A 26,610-nucleotide genomic window follows, 5' to 3' on the forward strand; every position below is an offset into this window, starting at 1 on the left:
ATTTTTGTCTCAAAAAGATTAAATTGGATTGGCAAGAGACATAGAGATAACAGAGATTTCCATCCTCAGCCCTAGTATAAGTTATTTAAACTAATTAGCTTATGATCTGTCAGGTAGTGTATTTGGGTATTGTTGCTTAATGCTAGAAGTATGCATGTACGAGCACACAGATACTTGTCTTTGTCATGTCAGTGGAAGCTACCAGATGACACTGGGAAAAATCTACAGAAAATCTTGTAAGGGTCAAAAATACAGAAACTTGTAAGGGTCAAATTAATTTGATTTTATAGATTGAGAAGTCCAAATGAATAATATTTCAAGTTACTGAATATCATTAAAATGAAAGAAGAGAAAGATTGCTTGAATTTCATTTTACATGAAGTATACTACATTATTTTCTTGAAAAGCGTCATACCTGGATTACATTTCTTATTAAATAATAAGTTCTCCTTGCGAAGAGTTTTAACCACAAAACAGCCTCCAAAACAGGATCATTGAAATTCTCCCTGCTTCTCTGATTTCTCATTGTTCTAATGAAAATTTGACACTTACAACTAGCTCTTCCAGGACAGAGTAACATAACCAAGATGATGGGCTGATACCAAACTTTGTTTGCACCTTTTTAAGTAGGGATGTGGTTTTTATGCGTCTTTTCTTTAGGCATTATTTCAGGCCTGAATGCTTTTGCTCTTTCTCCAAATTTTTTCACCTAGTAGTATAGAAAGAAAGCTGGGGACTGAAAGTTCACCCTTTATGTTCTGATAGCATGAACTGATGACTTGATACACCTTTATATTTTTATTCTTCTCAAAAAAAAACTTACCAGAAAGTCAGATAATGCTTCAGGTGGCCCAATGGTTTTTTTTTTCTTCATTCAAATATTACAAGGATAAAATATCAGTGACGATTGTAGACAGTGGAGTAATATATTTGCCAAATAATTGGCACAAATAAATTAGAAATTATGCTTATTTGAGGGGGACAGTGATGTTCTTCCATGGAAATTTTAAGAGAAGATGTTTCTTGTTCATCAAGTTGTGTCCTAAAAGTCAATGAAATCCCTTCCTTAAGTGAAAATTCTGAATACAGCTACTTAGGTAAAACATCTCAAATAATAATTACTGGACAATAAATAGTGTTCTGAGGGGATAGTGAAATCCAGAGCAAAACCACCTTATGCAGTACCATGTACATATTCCAAATAACTGTATGCCCAGATGTTTTGTTTGTTGTTTATATTGAGTTCAGCCCATGGGGCAAACCTTTTCTAGATTACAAGATATTGGAGTGCAATGAAAATACAGTGTGAAGATATGATTGAAGAAAATATGCTTTCTCAGCTTATATTAAAACAATTATTGCACTTACTTGAAAAGCAACGTCTTCCATACCTACTCATGATAACATGCTTAAAAGTTGCATACTTTTGTAAGACACAGAGAAGAGTAGTTCTGAAAACAGTTTTATAATACTTAACTTCCAGGCAAATTGAAAGAGTGGTCCTTAGTACTGTATGGAACATCCATCCAGCCTTACTCACCAAGAAATGATTTTTCCAAAGTGGAAAGAGTGCGCTCCAGTCCAGTTGAAGACCCTACAGAAGATTATGCAACAGATGACTATTCAGGTGCGTACATTCATTTACTCTGTTTGTGCATTTAGTGAACCCTTAATGGCTTTAAGGATGACCTGAGAATCGGCACATATAAAATGTTCAGTGAGTTGGATTCTTCACTGAAGATGAGAAGTACTTGTCTCATAATTGAAAGTTGGGTGTTTGAGTTTGCATGCATTGAGTTATGTATTTTCAAGTTACTCTTAACATGCTATGAAGAATGTACTGTTTTGCATATAAGGATATAAACCTACGTGTATACTTATGCATATATATATATGAGAAGAACATTATCTTCTATGTGCGTGTTGTTTCTCACTGATCCCTACAGAAGTTTTTCAACCTTGTCATTAGACTTTAGTAGAGTTAGATTTTTAGCACTGCAAAATAAGTCAGTTTCTTACATGCAATCCAGCATTAGCAGTACCATGTGATGAATCTGAAGTAAATCTCTGGCCAGCAAAAGGGAGGAGAAGGTTCAATTTAGTATTTTCTGTTATTCCATTCTCCTTTCATAGCTTGTCAGTTGCGCAGTCTCTATTTTAGATGGACAGCTGCATAACTCCTTGTTTTGGTAGGTAATGAAACACTACTATCTCTACTGTAAAGGTCACTAGCTTAAAACTTCTTAAGTTTTTATATGAAACAAACTCAACACATTTCATTCAGGAGAGATCAAAGATCCTGAAAGCTGTAACTTCGCCCACAGTCATTGTTCATCTGCATAAAGGGCAAGACTTGATGGTTCTCTCTTCCCATAGAAGGAAGTATCTATTTGAAAACTGTAAGAACTAAATAATAGAAAATACTAAGTTGGAACAGATCCAAAGCATAATCAAGCCTAATATGAGTGCAGGTTGATACAGGGGACTGACTTGGGAATCAGCAAGTACTAGCTTAAGCTTTTGTAGCGTGTAGGAGCAGAGGGCATCAAGGCCCTGGTGTCTGGTTCGTTGGCTCATGGTAGCCACTTGGACCAGCTGATACTCACTCAAGAACCAGGGTAGCCACTGATCATGATATTCATCATTTAACTTCTTTTTAGAAGTTATTTTGCTAATCATTCTTAATTATGAATTACAGAGGTCTTTATACATTTCCACATGAAGTGAGGATGTCATACTTGTTTGAAAAGCTTGGCTTTTTTTTCTGAATTTTTGAAGTCAAATCTTGCGGGTATTCAGGAAACCTCCTTGTCCAACCATCCAGGAGCCACTCGGGATGTCATACTCTCAACACCTGAGCTAGGACCAAGGTCCCTTCATGGACATACACCCACACTCACATAATCAGGCCAGGCTTCCTCACTAGCTCAACCCCAGTTTTCCCATAGCAGAGTCTCAGACTTCCCAGTCCTTAGAATAACTTAATCTTGGTGCAATAACTAAATAACACAATAACAGCTTGAGCTGAGTGCCTCTAAGGAGAGATCCTGAGCAAGGGAAACCGTGGGCTTTTGTACCCTCAGAAACATGAAAGTCTCAGGGTTTTTGGCTCCTGCTGTGTCTCTACATGTCTGGTCACCTGAATGGTATGTCGTTTTTTATGCATGCGGTCTGTGCAGCCTCTTGCTTGGAGCTTCTGCCATCCAGAGCTCAATCTTGAGCTCGCAGTGTAAGTAGCAAACCAAGCTACCTGTGCTAGGTGTAGTCCTCAACAGAGGGAAACAGAGTAATTGCATTCTGCAATGAAATCATGTGTTTTAAGATGTCCCTTAAATGAGAAGTTTTAATCACTTTGTCCCTCTGTATTCTGTTTTTATTACAGGTCCCTGTAATGCAGAATGCAGTAAAGTAGGGTGTGATGGGCCAGGACCAGATCATTGTACTGACTGTCTGCATTATTACTACAAATCTAAAAACAACACAAGGTAAGAGCAAGAGAAAAAAACTTCATTGATTTCTTATTTATGTCTCTTAAGTTTCTTTCCTCTTCTCTTCTTTACAGTCATGGATAATTAATTTTCCCCTGATTTTGAAAAATTTTCTTTGGAGTTTAAAAAAACCCAAATCCTAGCTAATCAGTATTTTAAAAACAGATTTGGAAAACCCTTCTCTGATTAAATCCCCACCTCTTTTTTTTTCTCCCTAAGAAGCTTTCTCTGTATATATATGTGTTCATAGGCTCTCATAGCTACTACAGCTGATGTAGTGATTTGGTGAATAAGATAGGAAGAAATGTAGATGGTTGAAATTATACTGTAGACTGTCTGACATATGCTGGTGAGATAGCATGTGTAGGGACATAAATGCAAGAGATCAGCTTGATACAGTGCTTTGAAGGGTTATATCTTAGTAAGTACATGATCATTAGAAAAGCAACAATGCTGAGAAATACTTCTGCTTTGCAGTCATGGTCCAGGAATGTGGTGGCAGGCTATTTCATTAACAATTCTGCCTTCTCTTCCCTGCTGTCTGCAGGATCTGTGTTTCGACCTGCCCACCTGGTCACTACAATGCAGACAAGAAACGATGTAAAAAATGCTCACCCAATTGTGAAACCTGTGTTGGAGGCCATAGTGACCAGTGCATGACCTGTAAATCTGGCTACTACCTGAATGAAGTAACCAATAGCTGTATTACCAACTGCCCTGACGGGTTTTACCTGGACAAGAGTTAGTATTTCTTGTTGGTTTTGTATTGTGGGCTACAGAATTTCATCTGGGGAGGTTGCTGGAATGCTTATGAGCAGGAAAAGTGTATGTTGATCTCTTATCCTTTTCCTTTTATTAAATTGTTGCCAAGCATGATCAAGAATATCCTGAATAATCTTCCTTTATTTTAAAAACCATGCTTATTGCAAGATGTCTTTTCAGCTGGGGGTACCTGGGAGTAACAGTAGCAGAACCAGGGCAGTTCAAGAGCAAGTCAGCTGAAGGACAGCAAACGTTGTCACTACTTGGGGAAGGGACAGACAGCACCCATTCTGACATGATTCCCCGTTCAGCCAGTATGTATGGCCCCAGAAGTGAGAGCTGAGACGCTGGCCAAGGCCAGTGAACCAGACCTCTGCCAAACCAGGCTGTTCAGATGTAACATGGTTGCAAATAATGTTTCAGACAGACCTAAGCACCTCCAGAGTGATGTCACTGCCCAAGAGCAGCAATCCTCAGCCATGACAGGTATCTGCCTTCAGCTTCCTCCTGTGATTGGCAAGTACACGGTCCGTGTTTAATTTCCAGCTTTGGCCAACAAAAATACATGTATTCAAATGGGCTTAAAACTACAGTGACATCTGTTATCTTTAGACTCCCCTTAGGAGATAAATATGTTCTCAGGAGCGTTGTTCATCTAACATTCTGCTTTCTCCAGCATGAAGCTGTGTGCATTTTTTTGAGAATTAGAAAAACAGGTCCTACCCTAATTCCAGCATTTTCACTGTGTGAAAACTACAGTAAAGAGAACTCTCCCGTACAAATTAAGACGGATAGATGAAAATTTAGGATTAAATGGGGAAATTGAGCTTTTCTTCTTAAAATGGTCTGTGTCACTAACTGCATGTCAAAAGACAGCAGGGCTGAAGAGAGAGAAGGGATTTTTTAAAGAAGGGATCTCCAGAGATAAAAAAACAGTTGCTAAGTAATTTATATATTTACTTTGTTAAGATCAGATCTGTTTATGCAGGTGTGTCTTTAGCACCAAATCAGGAAGACAGGACAGACTGATGCCATGGAAGGTGTAAGATTGCAGGACAGTCTCCAGAACATATGGCAATTATTAGTACATATTACTACTATATGAGAAGGTGACTTAAGTCCATATTATAAATAGTGAATGTAAATTTTAAGTGTTTATGAAAAATTTTTAATGGCCTCAAAACATATTTTTTTCCTGGGGTACAACTATAACTTCAGATTTATGGAAATATTGTAAATCATTTGATATTTGATGGAAAAAGGAAATGATAGGCAGCATTTTGCTGGTTTAGTCTAGCTTGATGTTGATGTCAAACTAGAAAGTAGTAAGTCATGTAATAATATATTCATACAATTTTATCAAACAAAACTGACCAAGGTTTTCTGGGTTGTTTTCTTTTTTTCTCTTGTAGATAAGATTGTTTGTCGTAAATGTAGTGAAAACTGCAAGACCTGTGTTGAATTCCAAATCTGCACAGAGTGCAAGCATGGACTAAGGTAAGGAAATTATGTATGCCTCTAAACATAGTATTTGACAAGGTAGACAACTCTGGAGATGCACAATGAAGAACATCAGATAGCTGTTTAACCTTGCATGGCCCGCATTTCATCTGTTCCAATGCTGCTTAGTCTGTAATAGTGATCCTGTGTGCCTATTTGGCTGACAACAGATTTTTAGAAGGCTTTTCATATCAGGTAACATAAAAGCCACAGTCATGTGGAAAGCTGGCTTCTTCAATTTTTGACCTACATTATGTCAGTGAAGGATTATTTCAGAAGTAGAGCTAATGAATTGTATTAATCTTTCTGATTTATTAATTTGGTAGTTAGAAATTATTTTCTTATCTTTATTGTATTTCTTCACATATCCAGCCATTCACTTACCTCAAGTACTGAGGCTCAATTCTATTACAGTACAGTGATCATGTATTTTAAACAGCAGGTGAGATTTTTTTCCTTCAGAGGAGAACTTAATTATTCTTTAAAATTATAGATAAACATACAAAGCAGCAGCACACATTTCAAGCTTCTTTGTAAAGAATGACATTCTGGTCCAAGTAGCAAAGGCCAAAAATCATATCATATTTATGACAGATTGTATGCTGGCTTTGTGCCACAAAAATATGAAGTCAGTATTCAGTATCTGTAGGTATTCTTTTGAATACAAGAATTGTGTTAATGTTTCAACACTGAGGATTCCTATTGCATTAAAGTGGTTTTTCATCTTTTAGTAAAAGCTTTTGCTTCTAGAACATCAATAGCTGAATTCCTGTATTGAAATTGAATTACTAAAAAATTTAAAACCTAACTTCATTGTTTTATTTGTTCAACCTAACCTTGTTTTTTGGGCAATTTTAGCAAATAGAGAGTCATTTTTGGTAACAGTTTTTAAAAAATGTGTGTTTATTTCAGATTAATGGAGCCTTTCAGGACATATATTTCACATTCCATAGTTGTTCCATACTTTCTGCATTTTCTTGGCAGAAGTATCAATGAGCAGGGCCTTCCTTGAGTGGGTCTTGAGAGACCTGAATTCCAGATCTACTCCGTTACTGGCCCATTAAATAAACCTGGGCAAATTATTTTCTCATCTGTAAAAACATGATAATGCTATGTTTATTGTAAAGGTCTTTGAGGTTTTTCACTGAGGAAAGACAAGAGAAAAGCAGAGGTTATGAAGTTTTGTTGTATTCCTAGTTTATTTTCTAAACTGGGACTGAAGACACTCTTGAAAATTGTCACTGGTGCTGAACTTACCTGGCTGTTGCTGGATCCAATCTGTAAAAACATGGTTAGCACTCAGAGTTGGAAACCCCAGAGCTGATGAACATTTTTGGAGAAAGTGTTAAATTGGATGAATCCTGAGATTCTGCAGAAGATGGTAAACATGGCAGAGATATCCTAGTTTAAAAAAATTAATTTCAAACAAACAAAAAACCCCAAACCCCAACAAACTGCTATAGGCACCATATAACATGAAAGCAATAAACAACTACTTCAAGAAATACATAAAAATGTGACTTGTTACTCATATTTTGTGCTCTCTCAAAAGTGCCTGCAGGCAGAATACCTCCATCTGTAATCTCAACAAATCTCACAAGCCACACAGCATTCAGTTAACAAGTCCCTTAGCATTTTTTTAATGCTGACCCTGTGCCAAATTCCTCGATAATTGCATTTTACATGCCTAAATTTTTAGTGCTGCTTGTCATTGTTAATTTTTCTTCTGTCCCATATTACTTGGTAGTATTTATAAAGAGTTTGTAAACAGCTTCTTTACTTCACCATGGGGAAAACTGCTTTGCATTCGCTCTTTAAGTGATTGGTGTCTCTAAATTTATGAAATATGACCATTGAAGGAAGCTGATGAAACATAATATATGGGTTATTCTTTAATTAAAAGAAAATTATTGGCTTGTGCACGATCTTCTTGTCCTCTCTTGCCATGATCTGCTCTGTCCTTTTTTTCCTTTTTTATGATAGTTTGCATGGCACCAGATGCACTATCCGCTGTGAAGAAGGGAAATACCATAATGGCAGAGAATGTGAGCCATGCCACCGTTCCTGTGCAACATGTGCAGGTACCCCACTGACATTTGTCTGCATAATTTTCATTCCTGTATAATTTTACCTCTGATTTTATTATACCACACTTACAGTATTGCATCATTGTTTATATGTGAATCCTTCATTCTGTTAGTAGCTTTTAATTACATTTCAAACGTGGCAAACTTCTTTCAGCTAGCATAGAAATCTAGGTTTTTAATTGAAAGAGTTCATAAATTCCTCTTTCTTTTTTCTTTTTTTTTTTTTTCTCTTTTTTTTCTTTTTTAAATTTTAGTAGAACTTACTATGATTTCCAGTAATGCCTTCCATTTTCTTCCAGGGATGAAATAATGACTGGTAGATTTTGTGGGAGCTTTAGAACTGCAGCCGTGTATTTCAGAAAAAGATACACTGAAATGATGTAATTATTTATTTTAACAATGTACCTGCCTTCTAAACATTTCTCTTCTGACTAAGGTGCTGGAGTAGATGCCTGTATAAACTGCACACAGGGTTACTTTATGGAAGATGGAAGATGTGTGCTCTCCTGTAGCAGTGGTTACTACCTTGATCACTCTGCTGAAAGTGGATACAAAAGCTGCAAAAGGTATGATCAGTGGCTGATATATCTGATATTTGGCAGTATATTAGCTATTACTGTGTTGGAAATGACCATACTTATTAAAGATAAAACACTGTTGACATCAAAACTTAAAAAAATACTTAATGCTAAGTAAATAAGAAAAATATTTTGTTTTTGTTGTTGTTATTATTATTACCATTATTGTTATTTTATGATTTATATTCATACAGGTCCTATAAAAGTATTTTTTCTGGTATATGTGTGTGTGACCTTCACTTTAAAGTGAGCCTTAGTGAGCCTGTAAGTAGATTTGCATAGAAGCATAAAATTTACAAATCTGACAGAGGATCTGCATTTTTTAATAGCAAACAAAAACAATCAAACTACAGGTTTTTTCATTGCAAGTTAGTGCCTATTTATAAAGACCATTTCAGTTCTTCTGCTGCATATTCACAAACATAGTGCAGGTGGATTCCAAACTACTGTCCAAACTATTACCTGACTCAAGTGCACAAATGACTAGATAAATCTTGGGCAAAGTTGTGCTGTGCAAGGAAGGAACATTTTCTCTATTCCATATTTTGTTAAACAAATATCATTTGTTGCCCTTTGGAATAATTTATTGTTGACTCAGATCTAAGCTCAGGGCAGGAAGGGAATCCCTGTGTGTTTCAGTATGTTCTACAAAAAAAGACAATCAATATATAATGAAAAGACAATGGAGCTAGATGGGTGGTGAAGGGACTGGGCATCATGTCAGTATATGTCCTGTGGCCTTAGTTCATGCCTTTAACATGCACATGTTTGCACCATCAGCTTGATACTTTTGCAGATTATTTATGCATCGTTGCAACACACTAGAATAATACAGCTGCCTAGTAAAAACTCTGGAATAGAAATTTGTTGATGGAAAGAAACAGGACTGACTTGCAGGGGTAGTCCATTATTTATAATCAAAATTAGTAGTAGTAATATTATAGTACCTTGTACCTCTAGAAAGAGCAAACAAGTGCTTTGCAATACAGGAGAGGTGTCCTAGCAAGTGTTGTATTTGGTGAGGCCAGAAGGCCAACTCCTGCCATTGTCTTTCAGATGTGATGCCAGCTGTTTGGATTGCAGTGGCCAAGGAGACAGAAACTGTACAAGCTGTCCAAGTGGCTATAACCTAGACACTGGTGTCTGTGTCATTGGAACAGTATGCAAGGATGGTGAGTGCAAGTCTCTGAAAAGATCCATTTTATCACTGCCAGCTTCTTTTTTTACATGTACGGAGTTCGCTTGGCCTGCTTTTCTTCTTAAGTATGGTGTACATTACTTTTTAAAATTTTCAGGTGTGTGAAAAGGAGAAATTTACATTTGCATGTGCTAGCAAGATTAGTCACAGCCATTTTACCTGAATTTTCCTAAAATAATATTTCCCCATGCCAATAACCTACTTTTCCTTCCTTAGCATTTGTTCAAAAGCTTTTGCTCTCAACAGATTTTTATATGAGAAACCCTAGAGTACTATTAATAGAATTACATTTATCTATCTCGGCACTTTAAACTTTGAAAATGCTGGTAAGTAAAAACGATTTAAAGCACCCGCAGGATTGCTTGACTTGTATGAAAGGGTAGTGAGGAAAAAGGGATTCTGAAATAGGGAACATACAATTTAGGGTGGAGATTTGAACTTCCTTCAAATTCTCTGTAACAACCAAGATAGCCTCCTTATTGCATATGATTGTCTTAATTATTCACTAATAATAATTCCTTTTAAATGTCACAATTACAGAAACATTTAGATAACATTGTACTTCCCTAAACATGTTACCGTGTGAATTACTTGTAAATAGAGCCTAACAAGACCAATCCAACAGGAAAATCATATCAGAACAAAGTCTGGGAAGATACCTGACATCAGGTATAGTAAAACCTAACAGTGACTCTTGGGTCCAGCTTATTTCCACTGGATTTACTGAGAGTTAAAGAAGACTGTAGAAAGAAAAAAGAAAGAGCACAGGCATGAGTCTTATTCCTGTGGACCTTTGCACTTCCTGTTGGAATATAGGCTCCCAAATATTGAAAATTATCCTGTTCATTGTAAAGTTACATTGCAGATAATGATGAACTAGTCATGAGCCCTTTTCATGTCTGGACATTGGAAGAGTTATTGTCTTAAGCAAGTCCGGAAGAGGACAGATATACATAGACAAATTCAGGAGTGTAATCGTAATATGGTATTGCAATTGATTTCTGCAATGCAAACATTTGAGATACCAGTTTTGTCTTTGTACAGCTGCATAAATCCATCTTCATTTGTACCCATGCAGCCTCAATCACACTCCTGTAGTTCCCACGGGTGAGGACACCCCATCTCAGTACTGTCACCACCATTCTTCCAAATGCAGCTCTCATGGAAGGGCAGCACATGGATGTGCAGGCCTTCAGGCACTTGCAGTGCACCATACAGGATCACACCACACAGCACATGTTCTCAGCGATCATGGGCAACAAGGAAAGTCCAGGAGGGTTTGGGGGTTTTTTTTCTGCTAATTTGCAAAAGCAGAGATTTCAATGCCTTACAATCAACTCACTCTATAGGATTTGCATTTCTGTTGAGAATTTTTTACTCTTTTTCTGTGGTTTGATTGTTTTATTCTTTTAATTCATAAAGATTGAGAACAAAGTCCTTTGCTGTAAACATCACTGTATTCTAATTATTCTCTTTCTAATCTTTTTTTCCTTTTCATAAATGGATACCAATCATTCCCTGTTGGACCACACAATATCTCTTCCTGAAAAAAAAAAAATGCTGTTGACTGAAATTCCTTTTGATGGACCAAATTTCCTACTTCCTGCTCCTGAATGGTCTCTTCAACCAAATCTGCATGTCTGACCAATTAAACCTTCCTCCATTGTACACGCCGTGCTCTCCAAACCTTCAACCTCCCCTCCTTCTCTTGCTGCTACCCTCTGGAAGCCACGGAAGAGTCCTGGGCCGAGGGAGGATTCTGTATGCTGGTGAAAAAGAACAATCTCTGCCAGAGGAAAGTGCTTCAGCAATTGTGCTGCAGAACATGTAAACAAAAGGGGTGAACTGACACCTCCCAGCATCCTCCTCCTCCTGTTGACTTACAGATTAATTCATATTACTGAAAAAGGAAAAAAAAAAAGAAAGAAAAAGAAAGCAAGCCACCTTTCTCCCTCTCCCCCCTCTTTGTCTGGGGAGATGGCGAACTGTTTGTTGGAACTTAAATGGAAAAACTACAACACGCCTACCTTTCATAACTGGGTGTCTAGAGCTGAGCATCCAGGATCACAGAGTCAGTATTGTGTGACCAAAGCATTTGATGCCAAAATTAACATTTAACTCTTGATTTGATTTCCTGTCAACGTTAGGATTATTCCTGTTTTTTGAAGGTTCTTTTTCTTCCCATCTTTCCTGCTTCTTTCCACTTCAAGATGTTTAAATAGTGTTTCAAGAATACAACACAAGTTTACATGGATTAAAACTAAACAATACAAAAAAATTTGCATTAGTCTTTTTTTGTGCTGTATGTATTGACAGGGGGAACTTGAGTTCCTGAGGGGATCAGAAACATCATTAGTGCAGGACTAAGTTCTACCCCTTTTCTAACACTATTTTAAAAAATGGAAAGTGAACATTTCTGCACACCTTTCTTACTTCCTCTGCTGTATGCTTTTTTTGTATCACATGCGGTATGTATATATGTTTGCCCAAAATGTGGTTTTGGTCATAGAGATTTCATTTTTAGGCAGGTGGCTTATTAACAGATATGCTAGGATTTTTATTTTATTTTTTTAAATTGTCAAAGCTATTTCAAATAAACATAAGAAACCCATTGTTCCTGTAGTGGACAAATTTAGAATATACTACTTCTCTTGATTTGCATAAGTGAGAGTAATGTATATGCTCAGCAGTCAGAAAACATTGCTAACATGTAAGAAGTATTCATAAATTATTGTTGTCTTGTATTGTTCATTTAAAAAGGGGATATTATCATACAGATATGTGGAACTGTTTCATAGTGCCCATATGTAAATGCCAGTGTGACTATATACAACAGGATGTGTTTACAGGACTGGATTTATAATTGTGCTAAATACACCTCCAGAAAAAAATTGCATATAGGGCAATAAATCAGTGGTTCTCTTGGTGCCATGATGGGACTGAATCTGCCTTTAACTGCTCACAGTAGAAATTTCAGCAGGAATAGTCCTGCTAAGGCAAATGGAGTTACCTCGCTGTAAAATGGTCCTGAGTGATAAGAGAAGTGGCCCCAGCCTCACTCTTTTTCTACCCAGGCACATGGCTGCCAGTACAAATTTCTGTTTAATTTGTCTTCTTCAGCTTCACTCAGCATACTGTTCAAAAGACAGTCATTTCACATAAAACAGCAAATTGAACTTCAAAGATACTGTTTACTGGGGATAATACTTAAAACATGCAAAGTGTCTTTCTCAGTTAGCTTTCCAGAACACACAATCAGAAAATGGATTTCAGCTGTTTAAGCATGTAAATCCTGGAAAATAAAGGGGATCAAAAATGACTGTGGATGTTTTACAATCTAATTCAAACCTTTAGAGGTAATGTCCTCTTAGCAGAGAGCAAATAAACTATTTCAGTATGGTTCAGTATGAGAGAGTGCAGTTAAGCTCCTTTGGTGCCCATTACAAATTTCCTGATAAACATTCAAATTTGTGCTAGTTTAACTACTAGTCTGTTACTGCCTCATTTCTCAGTATAGCGTGTTTAAATAGAACATAATGCTTTCAAAGTTTAAGTTAATATTATATATGTTATATATAAATATATATTCACTATTGAGATTTAATTATGTAATGGATTGTAAAGAATCTGTTTGGATACTTACAAATGTCTCTAACACTATTATAGAGAAGAAATTAATAACTTTGTTTTCTTTTAAAAAAAAACTGACATTGTTATAACGAAATCCATTTTTACTGAAAAAATACTGTACATGTGTAAAATGTTCAGTTGTTATTTGTAAAATAGGGTAGTTCTGTTGTAATTGATACTGGCCAAAATCAATGTTATTCCATATTTTATTTTTTCTATTAAATTAACCTAAATTCCTGTTCTTTTGGTCTGAAAAAACATGTTGCTCCATATGTTAAACATCTTTGTTGAAGGATGTAGGTAGCTCTGTGGTATAGAGCACTTAGATATCTGGGGATTTAGTTACAGACTTCTTTTAGTTTAAGTGATCAAATTTGTGATATCAGAAATACCTGGTTTAAGTGGAAATCACTTTTTGTGTAGTAACACTAGAGCCATATGTTTGTGATGGGTCTAATCTGTTGTGTGTTCAGGATTAAAATCAGAATTTGCAACTACCTAATGTCTCAGGCAGTTGAGAAGGAAGGTGTCATCTCTGCAGTCATGCAGAGAGGCCTCTTGCACAGCGCGGTGTCAATGTCTGTTCTCGTGCTCGCCTGCAGTGCAGCTCAGGGCACAGCCAGAGTGTCCCTTCAACAGCACCTCCTGTGCCAGCACCTCCTGTGCCAGCCCTGCAGGCTGAGCTCCTTCACTGGCACCAGCTGATGCCCCTGTCCTTTCACCACTTAGTCCCACAGCCTGAGTGCAGAGCAGAAGGGCAGTTTGTCCATATGTTCACATGGCATGTTAAGCACATTTGAGGCCATGTAAGGAATTTCCTGGAAAAAAACCCACCACTTTTCAGCCTTAGGCATCTCATTGTCACTGACCTGTTTTGACCTGGTTTCAAAACAAGGAGTTAGTCATCATTCCCACAGTTTCCCTGTCAGTCCCCAGAAGCATTCATATGTGGGATGGCGCATTCTTAGCAGTAGTTTAGTGAGACCACACCTGGAAAAAAGGTTGCCTACCTTAATAAAGTGTTGTATGAAGAACTGCTTGTTTCAGCTCCCACCTCATCTTCATCTTCCAAATGGGCAGACAAGTAAGGATAAATCTGTGGTTTAGGCTGAAAACTGGAATTTTCTGATGTCAGCTCAGACTCTTTGGTGATCCTTCTTTGTTTTGCCTTAATAGCTGTTGTCAGAGACATGCAAAATTTGTAAGCAGCCTCTATCTAGTACTTGCTCTAGAGGATCACTGCAGCAGCAGGATTGCTATTGAAAGTTAGTTTGTTCCCAGCTGCAGAGTTTTCTTAGGTGATTGCTCCTCCTTATCTGATTCAATGATGAGTAGTTTGGTGTGATCAGTATATCACACTTGATGGTGTGCAGAAAGGATACAGACTATTTCAAAAAAACCCGATGATACTGAGTATGAACAAAATAATAATTTTCCCTATGTCAGGGAAGACTGTGTATGGCATCATTTTAAATCTGCTCATCAATTTCATTTTATTTATATCACAAGTCAGAAAGAAATGACAAATTGAAGATGCCACTATAGTTAGAACATGGTATTTCCCAGTTCAGGGATATACTAGTCTAGGAGAACCCTTGATTTAAATGCAAATTGGACACACTTGTAGACCTTTTCTTCACTAAAAGTTCCAAAGTTTTTAAATAAAGACAACTATGGTCAAAAAGCAACAAAAAAAGTAGTCATACATGCTTAAAAAGTTTACCATGCCCCAGACCTGCAGAACATCCTGCAGAAGCCTGTTATGTGGGAGTGTCATGTTATGTTTCCTTTTCTGCAATGGATTTCCAGCCTCACTCCCTTTTCAGCTGCAGCTCTTCACCTCAGCCACACACCAGTACTGTAGGATCAGATGCCAGAAGAGGTCAATGGCAATCCTGTGCTTCTGACCAGCAGCTCCTGGGATGTTTGGCTTAGCCCCTGCCTGCCCACACGCACCTGTATCCATTGGCACTCCCTGCCTCTTCCTGGGGAGGCTTTGCAAATTTTCCCTCTGTGAAGCACGCTGTTTTCTAGTAAAGATTTCCCTGTTAGACCTTACAGGCTACCTCAGTCTCTGCTGTGACTGCAGCTTCCAATGCCATTCCAATTCCTTGCCACTGAACCTTTTATGTAATAGGCTGCTGCTTGTGGCACATTGCTGATCCCAAGAGTTTTGACAGAGGTGTGAGACAACCTATGTGCAGAAGCACTAGAGATACCTACAGCAATTTCACCCCTCACTAAATGCAAGTTACAGCTGTTGATGACCAAGTTAATTCTCTTCATAGCCATCTGTTACTTTTTAATGAATATATTCAATGAACTGAATGGTTGTAAGAAGGCCTATTATAAATTCAAGATTCCTGTAAAGACATGTAAGAGATTGCTTGTATGAGTCAAAGCTTTTAATTTGCAGTGCAACTTGCTGAACAATAACTTGTCTATGATTCATTACCATGCCTTATATAAGATATGCCATTGTGCTGTCAATGGTACAGAATGAACCAAGAAAAGTTTTGCCATTAGATTTTTGTGCAAGATATTTTAAGCAAGCATTAAAAAAGTTTTACAGCATACAAATAAAAACCCTAGTCAAGTTTTCATCAAAAGGAAACTGATGCACAACAACTTGCATGACCTTTTCCAGAATAGGGAATTCAATAAGTGACAAAAAAAAGGGGTTGAAAATATATTTTTGCTGAGCATTTTCTTCACAAGGAAAAAAAAAACGTTTCTGCTTAATGTAATTTTAATTACATGCCTTACTTAAACTAATTTGTGAGATTTCAGGGTTTTATTGAAATATATTATTATCTTATTATTTACTACCACCTGTCATGATGATCTGTTGAGGCTTAAATCCTCCCCATTAGCAAGAATTATAGAGTTGTGAGTGTAGTGTCCCTAAGAACAAACTGCAAATTGAAATTATACTGAATAACTTCCTTTCTGGATTGAAAAGCAGTGTTTGTGCATAAGAACAGAGACAATTTTCACTTCTGCAATAGGAGTTGTAGTCAAAGGAAAACATATTGTGGGAAGGAAGCTCTGAGTATTTTTTAAAAATAATTGGAGTAAGCAACAAGTGCAGGCTCTTTGTGCTGCACCAAAGGCTGGACTTTGTTGGGTTTTGGCAGCAAATTCATGAGCAGGTCATATATTTGCTGCCAAAGATGACCAGGGAAGCTTAGAAGAATGACCCTCATACAATCATCTATTGGTTTTTCTGAGTGTTAATGGGATGGATTTGTTGAAGGTCTTCTGGGAAACCAGCAAAACTTTTCAAAGCAAAAAAACCCTCAACCATCAGAAAATGCAGTAGAGAGCAATGAGGTGATTAAGGACCTATTTTCCAATCAATCTGGCAGTGAGAAGCCAGAACACTGATGAGCAGTGAGTACTTGTTTACCCAAGGAGAATTGATGGCTCTATCATGCAAATTCAACAGTAACACTGATAATGTGATTTAATTATAATTCAGATAATACAGCATATCTTTGGCATTTACAATTGTCCTTGGCCTGCCCACTGCCCTCCTTCTGATGCCTACAGATATTCTTTGAGATGTGGGTTGGAAGGAAAGTCTAGCTCTGTCCCCATGGATCAGGTTGCTGTCGGTGGTTGTGCTTATGACTTTGCTAATGGACCATTCTGTGCAATGCCACTGGATAAAAATACAAAAATAAATATTCATTCCCAAATAAAAAGTAGCCCCTTTTCATGCTACAAGAGCAAGGCCATACGAAAATGAAGTTGTGTAAATGTTGGTGTTGCTGTGTCTGCCTTTTAGCATAGCCTTTCTGAACGCTTTCAAGGCTGAAAGGAGGATTTGAAATTAGTTCCTGCTGCTGAGCAGTGCCACAAACTCTCTTTGCAGGTGTATCTGAATTAGAAGAGCTGTGTCATCAACATGGAATATGTGACTGTTAAAGGGAATGTAATCTGTAATAATTAAAAAATTATCCAGAGGTGCTTATAGCAGAGACCAGGAACCAGGGAAGGTTTCAAGCAGGGGAAGATCACCAGTGTAAGTGTATTGAGGAGGCCGAACACCTGCAGAAGAGAATAGTTTACACTTTTATATCCTAATTAAAAGATTTAATTTGATCTGCTCCTGACTTCCAAGGACACACTTGAATCTTTATGGAAGGTTTCTTTCAGGCTTTAATATTAGTTCTTCATCTCTGCAAATTAAACAGAAATTGCATTTGATTAATAGTATGCATCTATTGTACTAGTTGTTACATCTTGGGACAATACTTGTCCTGCTAAAATCTGCCCAATTATCAACAGATCTCTGCTCATTTCCTCATTAAGTTAGGATGTCCAGTAATAACAGCCTGTGCAGGAGTTTCTTAGCTTAAGATGGATGACACCACTGAAATACTGCACCAAAACATCCAGCTCTTCTCACTTCAGGTTTGTGTCTATTCAAATCAGACTACAGAAATCCTGCAGTGGTCAGAGAAGGCTCCCTGTACACAAAGTATATACTCCTTGCTTTATAACAGAGGAGAGAGACACACTGTTGTTACTTTGGTTGCCTCTGATTTGTGTTTTCCTCCAGCACTGAGTGACTCTATCTTTAATGTACTCCATGTGCAAATAATGTCAGCTTTACTCAAAGCATACTACGTTTGGGTTTTGTATTTCACGTACAACTACCTAGCTTTCCAAAGCAGTATGATCAGCACTGTGCAATAGTTTTCAGTTAGGTTCAGGTGTTTCTGTTACACTCCCCTTTAGAAGATAGTCAGCTACTGATTATTATGAAGAATGGGAAGATTGAAAACATAAAACAGGAAAATTTCCAGCTGGGAAGCTCAAGAAATGGACAGGCTGAGCGTATTTTTTCCATTGTGAATCTAAACTTTTGAGAGTGCTGTAGTATTTCTCCCTCCTTCAACAAGTGATAAGGGTACAAACCAAAGCTTTATTGATTTAGATCCACAGAGATAGTTTCATTTCCCTTCCCCCTTTCTTTTGGGACTGTCAGGTTTCAGGCTATAGGTGAGCAGCAGAACACATTGCCAGGCTCTGACATAGGTGTTTACACAGGCACGGGGAGAAACCATGAACCTAGCCAGCTTATGCTTCCAGGCATCCACATAATTAGAACAAATGCGGTTTTAAAACAAATTCTTAAAATACCTAAAAATTTAGTAGAAATGGAGATTCAAAGGTTAAAGGTTATTTCTTTTTTTAAAAAAGTCTTTCTGGGGTCTTTTTTATGCCCACTGAGTACTGCTGAGGGCTCTGGCTCTTCAATGGGTTTCTAACAACAATTGTATTAATACTACATAGAAATGGGGGTGAGAAGTACACATTGTAAAGGGAAGGGAAAATCCCTTTGTGTCAGAAATAAATAAGGCAGCTTTGGCTAATGTGAATGGTTTTATTCTGCAGGGAATAGCATAGAGGGCTGTGTAAGACAGCAGATCTGATAAAGGCAATTTCTTCACTCCTGACCATCATGATTACAGCTAACCTGTGTGATCTCACCTAATCCTGCAACAAAGGGGCCTTTCATCCTAAAATCATTATATCACACTCAGCACACAGCCATTCAGGGAAGAGATGTTCAATCCTTTTCAAGGTTCTGCTTTACCCCTTGGCACAAGAGGGAGATTTAGTGACTTAGGAATCAATATCCTATTTTCAGCCTTCTCATTTGTCACTGCCTAGAGCCCTTCTGAAAAGAAGACTTCCAATGCTGAATCCTTCTCATCACCTCAAATCATAATACCCAAAAGTTTTGTCCCTTCTGCACATCTGAATAGAGTGACAGAAATTTGGACATTGTGTAGTTAGCAGGAGACTGAAAACTGAAGCTAGACAAATAATTGGAAACCAGATGCAAATTTTGTACAACTGCCAAATCTGAGGGCAAAGGAAATGTCTTAATTTTGAAAATGTTACATCATGGACATTATGGCAAGATTTCTTTCTGGGAGCTATAATCTCTCAAACACTGAGAGCTTGGGCTAAGCAAAGGAGTAACTTTAAAAAGACTCTTTAGAGTGAATTTATTTTTATATGCAAGTTAGTTTTAGTTATCTACTTATGCTTTATGAGTAAATGTTTCTTCAAAACATTCAAGGAGCAAGCCAGACAAAATAAAATATATCACAGCCAAACATGAGAAAAAGCAGAGGGCTCTGTAAGACAACTTATTTCAGTTCTCACAGCTGATGGATGAAAAGCAATTCTGAGCAGTTTTTATCTGCTTCGTCAAACCTTTATAACCCATAAGATAACATACAAAGAACCCCACTATGAAATCTATATCCAGATTTTCATTAAAGTAAACAAGTAAAATGGACGAAATAAGGTCATTTTTTCCATTGATTTTAAGGAAAAGCCCTTGCAGCAATGCTATGGACAATAAAGAACATTTTAAAACTAGATAAAGTTTTGATCAAACAAAGTGGAGAAGTAGCACACGACTTGCAGTGACTAAGTCTCACGGAGGGACTACAAGAGAAAAGGACTTATGGCAGCCAGCACATGAAACCTCCCTGCGTAAGTGACAAGGACATTCACACCCTGATCTAATTGATCTCCTGAAACACCATGTGCTGCCACAGGTGATGGAAAGCAAGAGAGAAAAAGTGACAAGCTAAAGGTACACGTGATGCTGCTTATGCAAAAACATAGAACGACTTGGCAACCATGACCAGTGCTCCAGACTGGGACTCAGGAAAGACAGGCTCTAGTTTGCTATTGCAAAATAATTTGATTATATTATTGCAACTCAGGTTTCTACCTCCTTAATGGGAGGAATAGTTCTTACCTCACTTTAAAATGCATTATATGAACTGATAGGAACCGAGCATTAAGTGTAGGGATTTTGTATGCAGTTAAAGGCACAACCTGAAACCTGATGTAGCCCAAATATGGAGTTAAACATTTCTAACTATGGACACAAAAATTATACATTGAAATCTTCCTATTATGAGGAGTCAAGTCTGTTAACATATCATTATTTCCACAATATCTCAAATTCTTTTTTTTTCCAAACACCATGATAAGTGTTTTTAAACAAGGTAACAAGGTAGCAGAATTAACACAATAATGAATGATAAATATGAGATGATCCGAAGTAACTGATGATCATTGCCTGATTGAAAGCTACATGAAGACACATTGTTGAGAGTATTTATCAAGTATGTTAGACAGATGCATATTTTAATACAGAAAATAATAAAAGGACTGAGGCTTTGGCAGCCTGTATTTATCTAGGTGAATTGCTCACAAGGAATTCTGGCAGATGGTTGAACTGCCCTGTGGAATAGTTTAAAAGTCTTTCTTGAATTCCAGTGTTAACTCTTTGAATATCCACCAAAACCTGTTTTGTTAGCATGTTAGATCTACAGTTCTAGATGTGATTTGCAATTCAGATGGCCAAATATGTAAGTATTTTCTGGTGCACATTCTTGTAATAGTATTCATTAAAATGCTTCAGTTCAGAGCCACAGAACTGGTCTTCCTGGCACTATTCCAAGCACAGCTGAAATGAATTACACCACTTCCAATGGAAGGAATAACATAGAAAGAACTAAACTCTTTAAAAACTAAAGTACTTCTGCTATATGCGAATGCATAGCTGAGGTGTATGAATTATTAGCTTAGGTACAGTGGATAGGCACATAGGATAAACATTCAGGTATGATTGAAAATAAAGTAAAGCAGAAATAGAAAAGTTTTCTAATACATATCACAAAACATCATCAGAGAAACAATAATCTAATAAAGCCACTCTGACAGATTTCCCAGTGATGTAAATCCAATAGAAAAAAACCTTCAAACATTAAACCTGCAAAGGAAAATCTTTTCAGATACTGCATTTTTTTTCTTGGTTGCATTATTGTCCAAATATATATGTCTATGTGTCAATAGATAGATAGATAGATAGATAGATAGATAGATAGATAGATAGATAGATAGATAGATAGATAGGAATAATGTATATTATATATATATATACATATATATATATAAAATTTGTCTTAGTTTCAGGCAAGACAAAGTTAATTTTCTATACTATCTGGGAAGGGGGCATGGCCAGACCCTTATATTATTGGATACCACCTCACATCACTTTTGAGGGGCTTGCAAAGGGACTTGCTCTCGCCTTCCACAGGCAAGAGAAAGGGTGGAGGGCAAAGCAGTCCGGTATTGTTTTATTTTCCATGTAATAATTTCAACCTTTAGTTATTAGCATCGTAGCTGTTACTGTTTTATTATCTCATTGCTGCTTCCAGTAAATTGTTCATATCTCAGCCTGTGATTTTCACATTTTTGTGCCTCTAATTTTCAACTCCATCCCTGGAGGGGAAAGGGGGAGGGGAAAGAGCAGGGGAAGGAAGGAAAGCAAGTGGCTTAGGTATCTGGCTTAGGTAAATCTCAGTGAAGTCAGAGAATTAGGGAGTACTGTTCCTAGACCAGGACACAATTATATATTAAAACCCCATAAAACATTTGAGAATGTGGGATTCCATGTTACATCCTCTGGCTACATATCAAAAAGACTTGAGAGGTTTACATTAACCAAATCTGTCTATGGCCTGAAGGCCACATCATTTTTTTCTAGAAGGTGAGAATTATAAATATTTGGTATTATGATAGATATGCATTAATACAACAATGTTATCTGGGCAACATCTAGAAAAATTTAGAATCCTACTGAATTATTTGACAGCTTTTTTAATGTTTTTAGGTTTAGTCCACTATAAAGTAATTACTCATAAAAGATGCAGTGTTGCAGTTCAGAAATGCTGCACCAGTTCCATGGAACTAGTCAGTTTACACAATGCAAGTTTTGGCCTTTATGGGCATGCAAGGGATTACAGAAATACATGGAAATAGAAACATATAGAGAGATACAGAGATAGATGTATACAAATAGCTCTTTGGATAAGGAGAACTATAAAAATGTCTGAACATGTTTGCATTCAAAGACTCTTGTTTCCCTGATCTCATCAGACCAGCTAGCACTGATCCCAGACCAGCCTCTGAGAAGCATTGTCTTCATGGTTTATGTGGTTTTATCTCTGGCTTTTGGTTTGTCTTTTACTTTTTTCCTCTCTTTAGAAGACACACAAACCATTACAAAACGATTACATCTCTGCCTACATTTTGGGTACCCCAGGTTTCATCCAGGGCAGTCAGTTTGCCTTTACAACTTTCCCATCCCCTTAGGTATCTAAGTACTATCCTAGCTCACATCTCATACCAGAGGTTTCAACTATTATAATTTTTTTATTGCTGTTTAATATGTAAAAACACAACTGTTCAAAACACAACAGACAAAAAACATAATTTGCAGTATTTCAGAAAATATTTCCTCCCTACATTGTTTTGAGTTGTTATAAGTGTTTGCTTGTATGGTGCCTTTGCTCTTCAAATGTAAGGAACTGACTGCAAGTGAGAGCCAAACCCCAGTCATTCCATATTTGTGTTTTGATTCCTAAAGTTCACTGTATTTGCCAGATCTGGATTTTCCAGCAGCAATGCAAGTGGAAAGAGTTGCTTGATATTGAAGTATCCATAGAAACTGCAGGTTTTATGTATTATATAGGACTTTTTGTCCAGCCTCTTCCATTACTCAAGAATGAAGGAACAGCCAATTCCTTAAATATATACACTCAGTTATAATAAATTTTCCCAAAACAAACTGACATAAAAGATCCAATGTTGAGCTTTATAAAACTGCATGATAAATCAATTTACTGTCCCCACATGACGCTGCACAGAGATAAAGTATTCATACTACTTACCAAATCTCTGCCCTAAGAGTTAGTAGGCATGCAGTTTACCAGTTCGTACCAGTGTTTTAATTAATATTCAGTAGGTAAAGAGCCAAACTTCGCACTTCAGCAGCATGGTAGTACTCGTGTACTCATGATCTGGAAATGTTTACATCTTTATCTCAATTGTGAGGTAGAAATTCCTATAATATAAAATCTTTTTCAAGTCAAAATTGTGCACTTTTGCACCAAGTTTCAATCCAGCCAAAATTAAAGCCTATGTCCTTTAGGAAGGGAGTCTGCCATCAGCAGCCCAGGGATGAGACAAACTATGCTACAGCTGGAGCTTTGGGAAGCACCAACAGGTGATGGAAGCTTGCTGAAGTCCATCTCCTCACGTAACATACCCACACCCATGACAGCACACTCTCCAACCTTGAAAGCGAGCTCAAAAGACACGACATAATGAATACCCCTCAGAAGCACTAATTTTGATGTAACTAGTGAATCTTAAGAGTCCCATTACTTCAACTGATGCAAAATAAACTAACAAAAACAACAAAACCCACTCTTTCTCAAATTCGTGTGGAAAAGAATAAACAAACAAACAAACAAACAAACAAACAGGTGTGATTATCCTGGTTCCCCAAGGGAGCCAGTACTTGTTTTCCTGATGTCACAGGGAAATGTGCTCATTTCAGTAATTTAAAATAGATCCAATTCCTCTTCATCACTATGTTTTCCAGCCTGGAAAGATTGGTTCTTTCTTCTCTTCCTTTTGTTTTTTGTTTTTTCTAATTGTGAGAAGGTTGATCTGAAATAAACCATTTTTCCTACTAGGCGAATATCTTGATGATTCCCAAGAATGCCAGTTGTGTGACACATCCTGTCAGAAATGCATTGGACCTGAGCCAGACAACTGCATCAGCTGCCCACTCACAAGGTAATTGTCTCCCATCACCAGTGCAGTACAGAGATCTCACATTATCATCTGGAGAAGGGGCTGTGTTCTTTTTAGCGGAGAATAGGGAAGCAAGAAGTGTCTAGGGCAAAAAAATCCACAGGACTTGAGAAAACAATTTTTATGTGAACAAAATAGCTGGCTACACAAGCAATTAATGTTTAGCAGCATCATTCCCACAGATAAAGAAAAAATTCTTTTCTATATGTAAAATAGACTTTCTTTCATCTTCATCCTTTTTAAACCATAATTCTTGGAATCACAACTGGCAATTTTAATGACAAAACTTAGGGCATCTGTAGCTCTACACAGCTATGAGGACTGGCTCAAGGCATGAGCAGGGATGCTGAGGCTAATTCTGGGAGACATTCATAGCACCTAAAAATCATTCCCTGGCTGAGGTGTTGTGGGCTAGGCCAATGCTTCTAACCTGACATGAGGATTGAAGACAACAAGAAAGAAGTTTTCCACAGGGCTTCACAAATCAGAGCGTTATGTTTAGGTCACGTCGCTCCTATTCCAGAAGACCACTGGTTTTATACACGTCCTGTGCGTAGCTCTGTTCTCACACAAATAACTCTGGTTCTGTTGCATTGGATTGCTTTGTAGCCAGCTGGTATTTCCACTGGTATGAAAACAGGATCAGATCATCTAAGGCAAGGAAAGAAAATCCCTAAGCAATTCTGCAGTTTGCCCTGAAAATATCTATTATATGACTATGCCAATGAAAGACAAGTCAGGAGCAATGGAGTCCAAACAAATTTGTAAGTGAGGAAGCATTATCAAATTCTGTGACATCAGAAATGAGACCAGAGAAAATATGGACAGAAATTTGGACTGTGTAGTGGATTTCTCCTATTCACAATGGCATTTAAATTAGATTGCCTGTTGCAACCTATTTTGTGAGCCTCACATGCAGATATTTACAAAGCAAAGAGGTGTTTGCAGTAATGAGGTCTCAGAGACCTTTCGGAAGGATGTTGTTCTAACCACTATGATAAATTATCTAAAAATTCTGAATTTTGGTATCTAAGGTTTCAAAAAGTTTTCTGAGACCCTTCGGTGCATTATGAAAGCTGCTAGAAAAAGTCATATTAAATGGAGCAGTCTATAGTGAAAGAAATAATATTACAGAGAAACCTTGCCAGAGGCAAGAGCTCCTTATGAAAATTCAGGATAGATGTCAATTTATTTTAATAAATAAAATTTCTGTCAGATTGTTTGATACATGAAAATGCTGCTACCTGGGGTTGTCTTGCTATTTTTGATTTTTTGAGAGAAAAATTAAGAAACTGTTGTTTTTTACCCAGACAAACTGATTATCACAAAATTCCTTGTCCATCTGTTTATAGTTTGAGCCAGGGTTAGTGACAAGATCTGACCAGGTGTTTCCCATTAGGGGAAACATAACAAAGAGGAAGAAAATGTAGTTTACCACTGTGAGAGCTGCTTTTGAGGATGGCTATCATTAGAGCTAGCACATGTAGTTGAACTAATATTTGCATGCCATATAAGCATAGTGCAGCTACCTCCAGCACCTCTGTAACATTTCTTCTTTTCTTTCAGAATAAATCTGAAAATTATCATAGCAAATGAAATTTATGGAGATATATTGCAGATATTCTCTAATGCCATTGGCTGACTCCAAGAAAACATGCCCTATCTTAATAGAATGGAAAGCCTTTTGCTGTCTAGGTGAAATCAAAGTCCTGTACGAATGGCCTAAATGGCACTCAACTTCTCTAGAAACTGAGTCCCAGGGCCTCAGACAGCAAAGTGGTGAAAGCAGTTACGTGTAGAGGATTACAGCATTTCCTTTCTTATTTTCTTAGGAGGGAAAACACTTGAAACAGTTGAAATCTAGCCAACTTGTTTTATGTTCTTTCAGTAGTCTTTGAATGATGCACGAATTGATGCATTTCTATTTTCTCCCAAACAGATTAAAACATTAGACATTAAGAAAATGTGGAAAATGGACCATAAATTTTCATCATAAAGAAGGATTCTTTAGCAAATATTTAATTATTCAGCAAAAGGAAATAATTTAGCAGCCAGACTCCTACATACTTATGGATAGATGTATGTCCTGATTCCAGCCAGGATGGAGTTAATTTTTGCAGTAGACAGGAGCATGGCTAGGGCTGGAGGTTATTCCATGCTACCTGACCTAATTTCCAGGGGAGGGAGAAGGGGTCCCTTTACAGCCCAGAGCGTGGCACGGTCAGGTTTTGTCAGGTCTCCACGACACAGAGGGAGTGCAGGCACGGGAATCATCCCACTGCAGTGCACCCCACTGCTGATATTCTTGCTGCCAGTCTTCATTTGCATTTTTCACTGCTGTTTCCAGTAAGTTGTTCTTATCTCAACCCATGTTCTTCACCTTTCATGCCTCCAGTTCTCCTCTCCATCCCACCTCGGGGGACAGGGATGGGAGAGTGAGGAAGAAGTATGTGGCTTGGAGTGTTTTGGTGGGAGCACTAAATCCCATTGCTAAATCAATTTCCCATTGGGAAATCTCTTTGCTGAACCACAGCAGCCTTGTTTGGCATCCAGGCATGAAGGGTTGATATAACAACAGACCTGAGCATTTGTCTAATCTGTGGATGTGGTACCTGACCCTGTCTGTGCCTCCATATGTGCTCGAGATGCTCCTCACA

General features: G+C 37.5%; 1 protein-coding gene across 2 annotated transcripts in view; it reads left to right on the plus strand.

Moving 5' to 3' along the window:
• PCSK5 (proprotein convertase subtilisin/kexin type 5) overlaps positions 1 to 26,610 on the plus strand; it is a 229,575-nt gene that overhangs the window by 158,687 nt on the left and 44,278 nt on the right. The window contains exons 14-21 of one of the 2 annotated variants that reach the window (XM_058043218.1): positions 1,484 to 1,627; positions 3,383 to 3,485; positions 4,036 to 4,229; positions 5,663 to 5,747; positions 7,734 to 7,831; positions 8,274 to 8,403; positions 9,472 to 9,587; positions 23,833 to 23,935. In XM_058043218.1, coding sequence (XP_057899201.1) covers positions 1,484 to 1,627; positions 3,383 to 3,485; positions 4,036 to 4,229; positions 5,663 to 5,747; positions 7,734 to 7,831; positions 8,274 to 8,403; positions 9,472 to 9,587; positions 23,833 to 23,935 — 973 coding nt within the window. Of the gene's footprint in view, positions 1 to 1,483; positions 1,628 to 3,382; positions 3,486 to 4,035; positions 4,230 to 5,662; positions 5,748 to 7,733; positions 7,832 to 8,273; positions 8,404 to 9,471; positions 9,588 to 11,341; positions 13,510 to 23,832; positions 23,936 to 26,610 lie in introns of those variants that run through there. The other variant, XM_058043217.1, reaches the window with a different exon arrangement.

The sequence above is a fragment of the Melospiza georgiana genome, chromosome Z, assembly GCF_028018845.1.
Source record: "Melospiza georgiana isolate bMelGeo1 chromosome Z, bMelGeo1.pri, whole genome shotgun sequence".
Classification (NCBI taxonomy): Eukaryota; Metazoa; Chordata; class Aves; order Passeriformes; family Passerellidae; genus Melospiza; species Melospiza georgiana.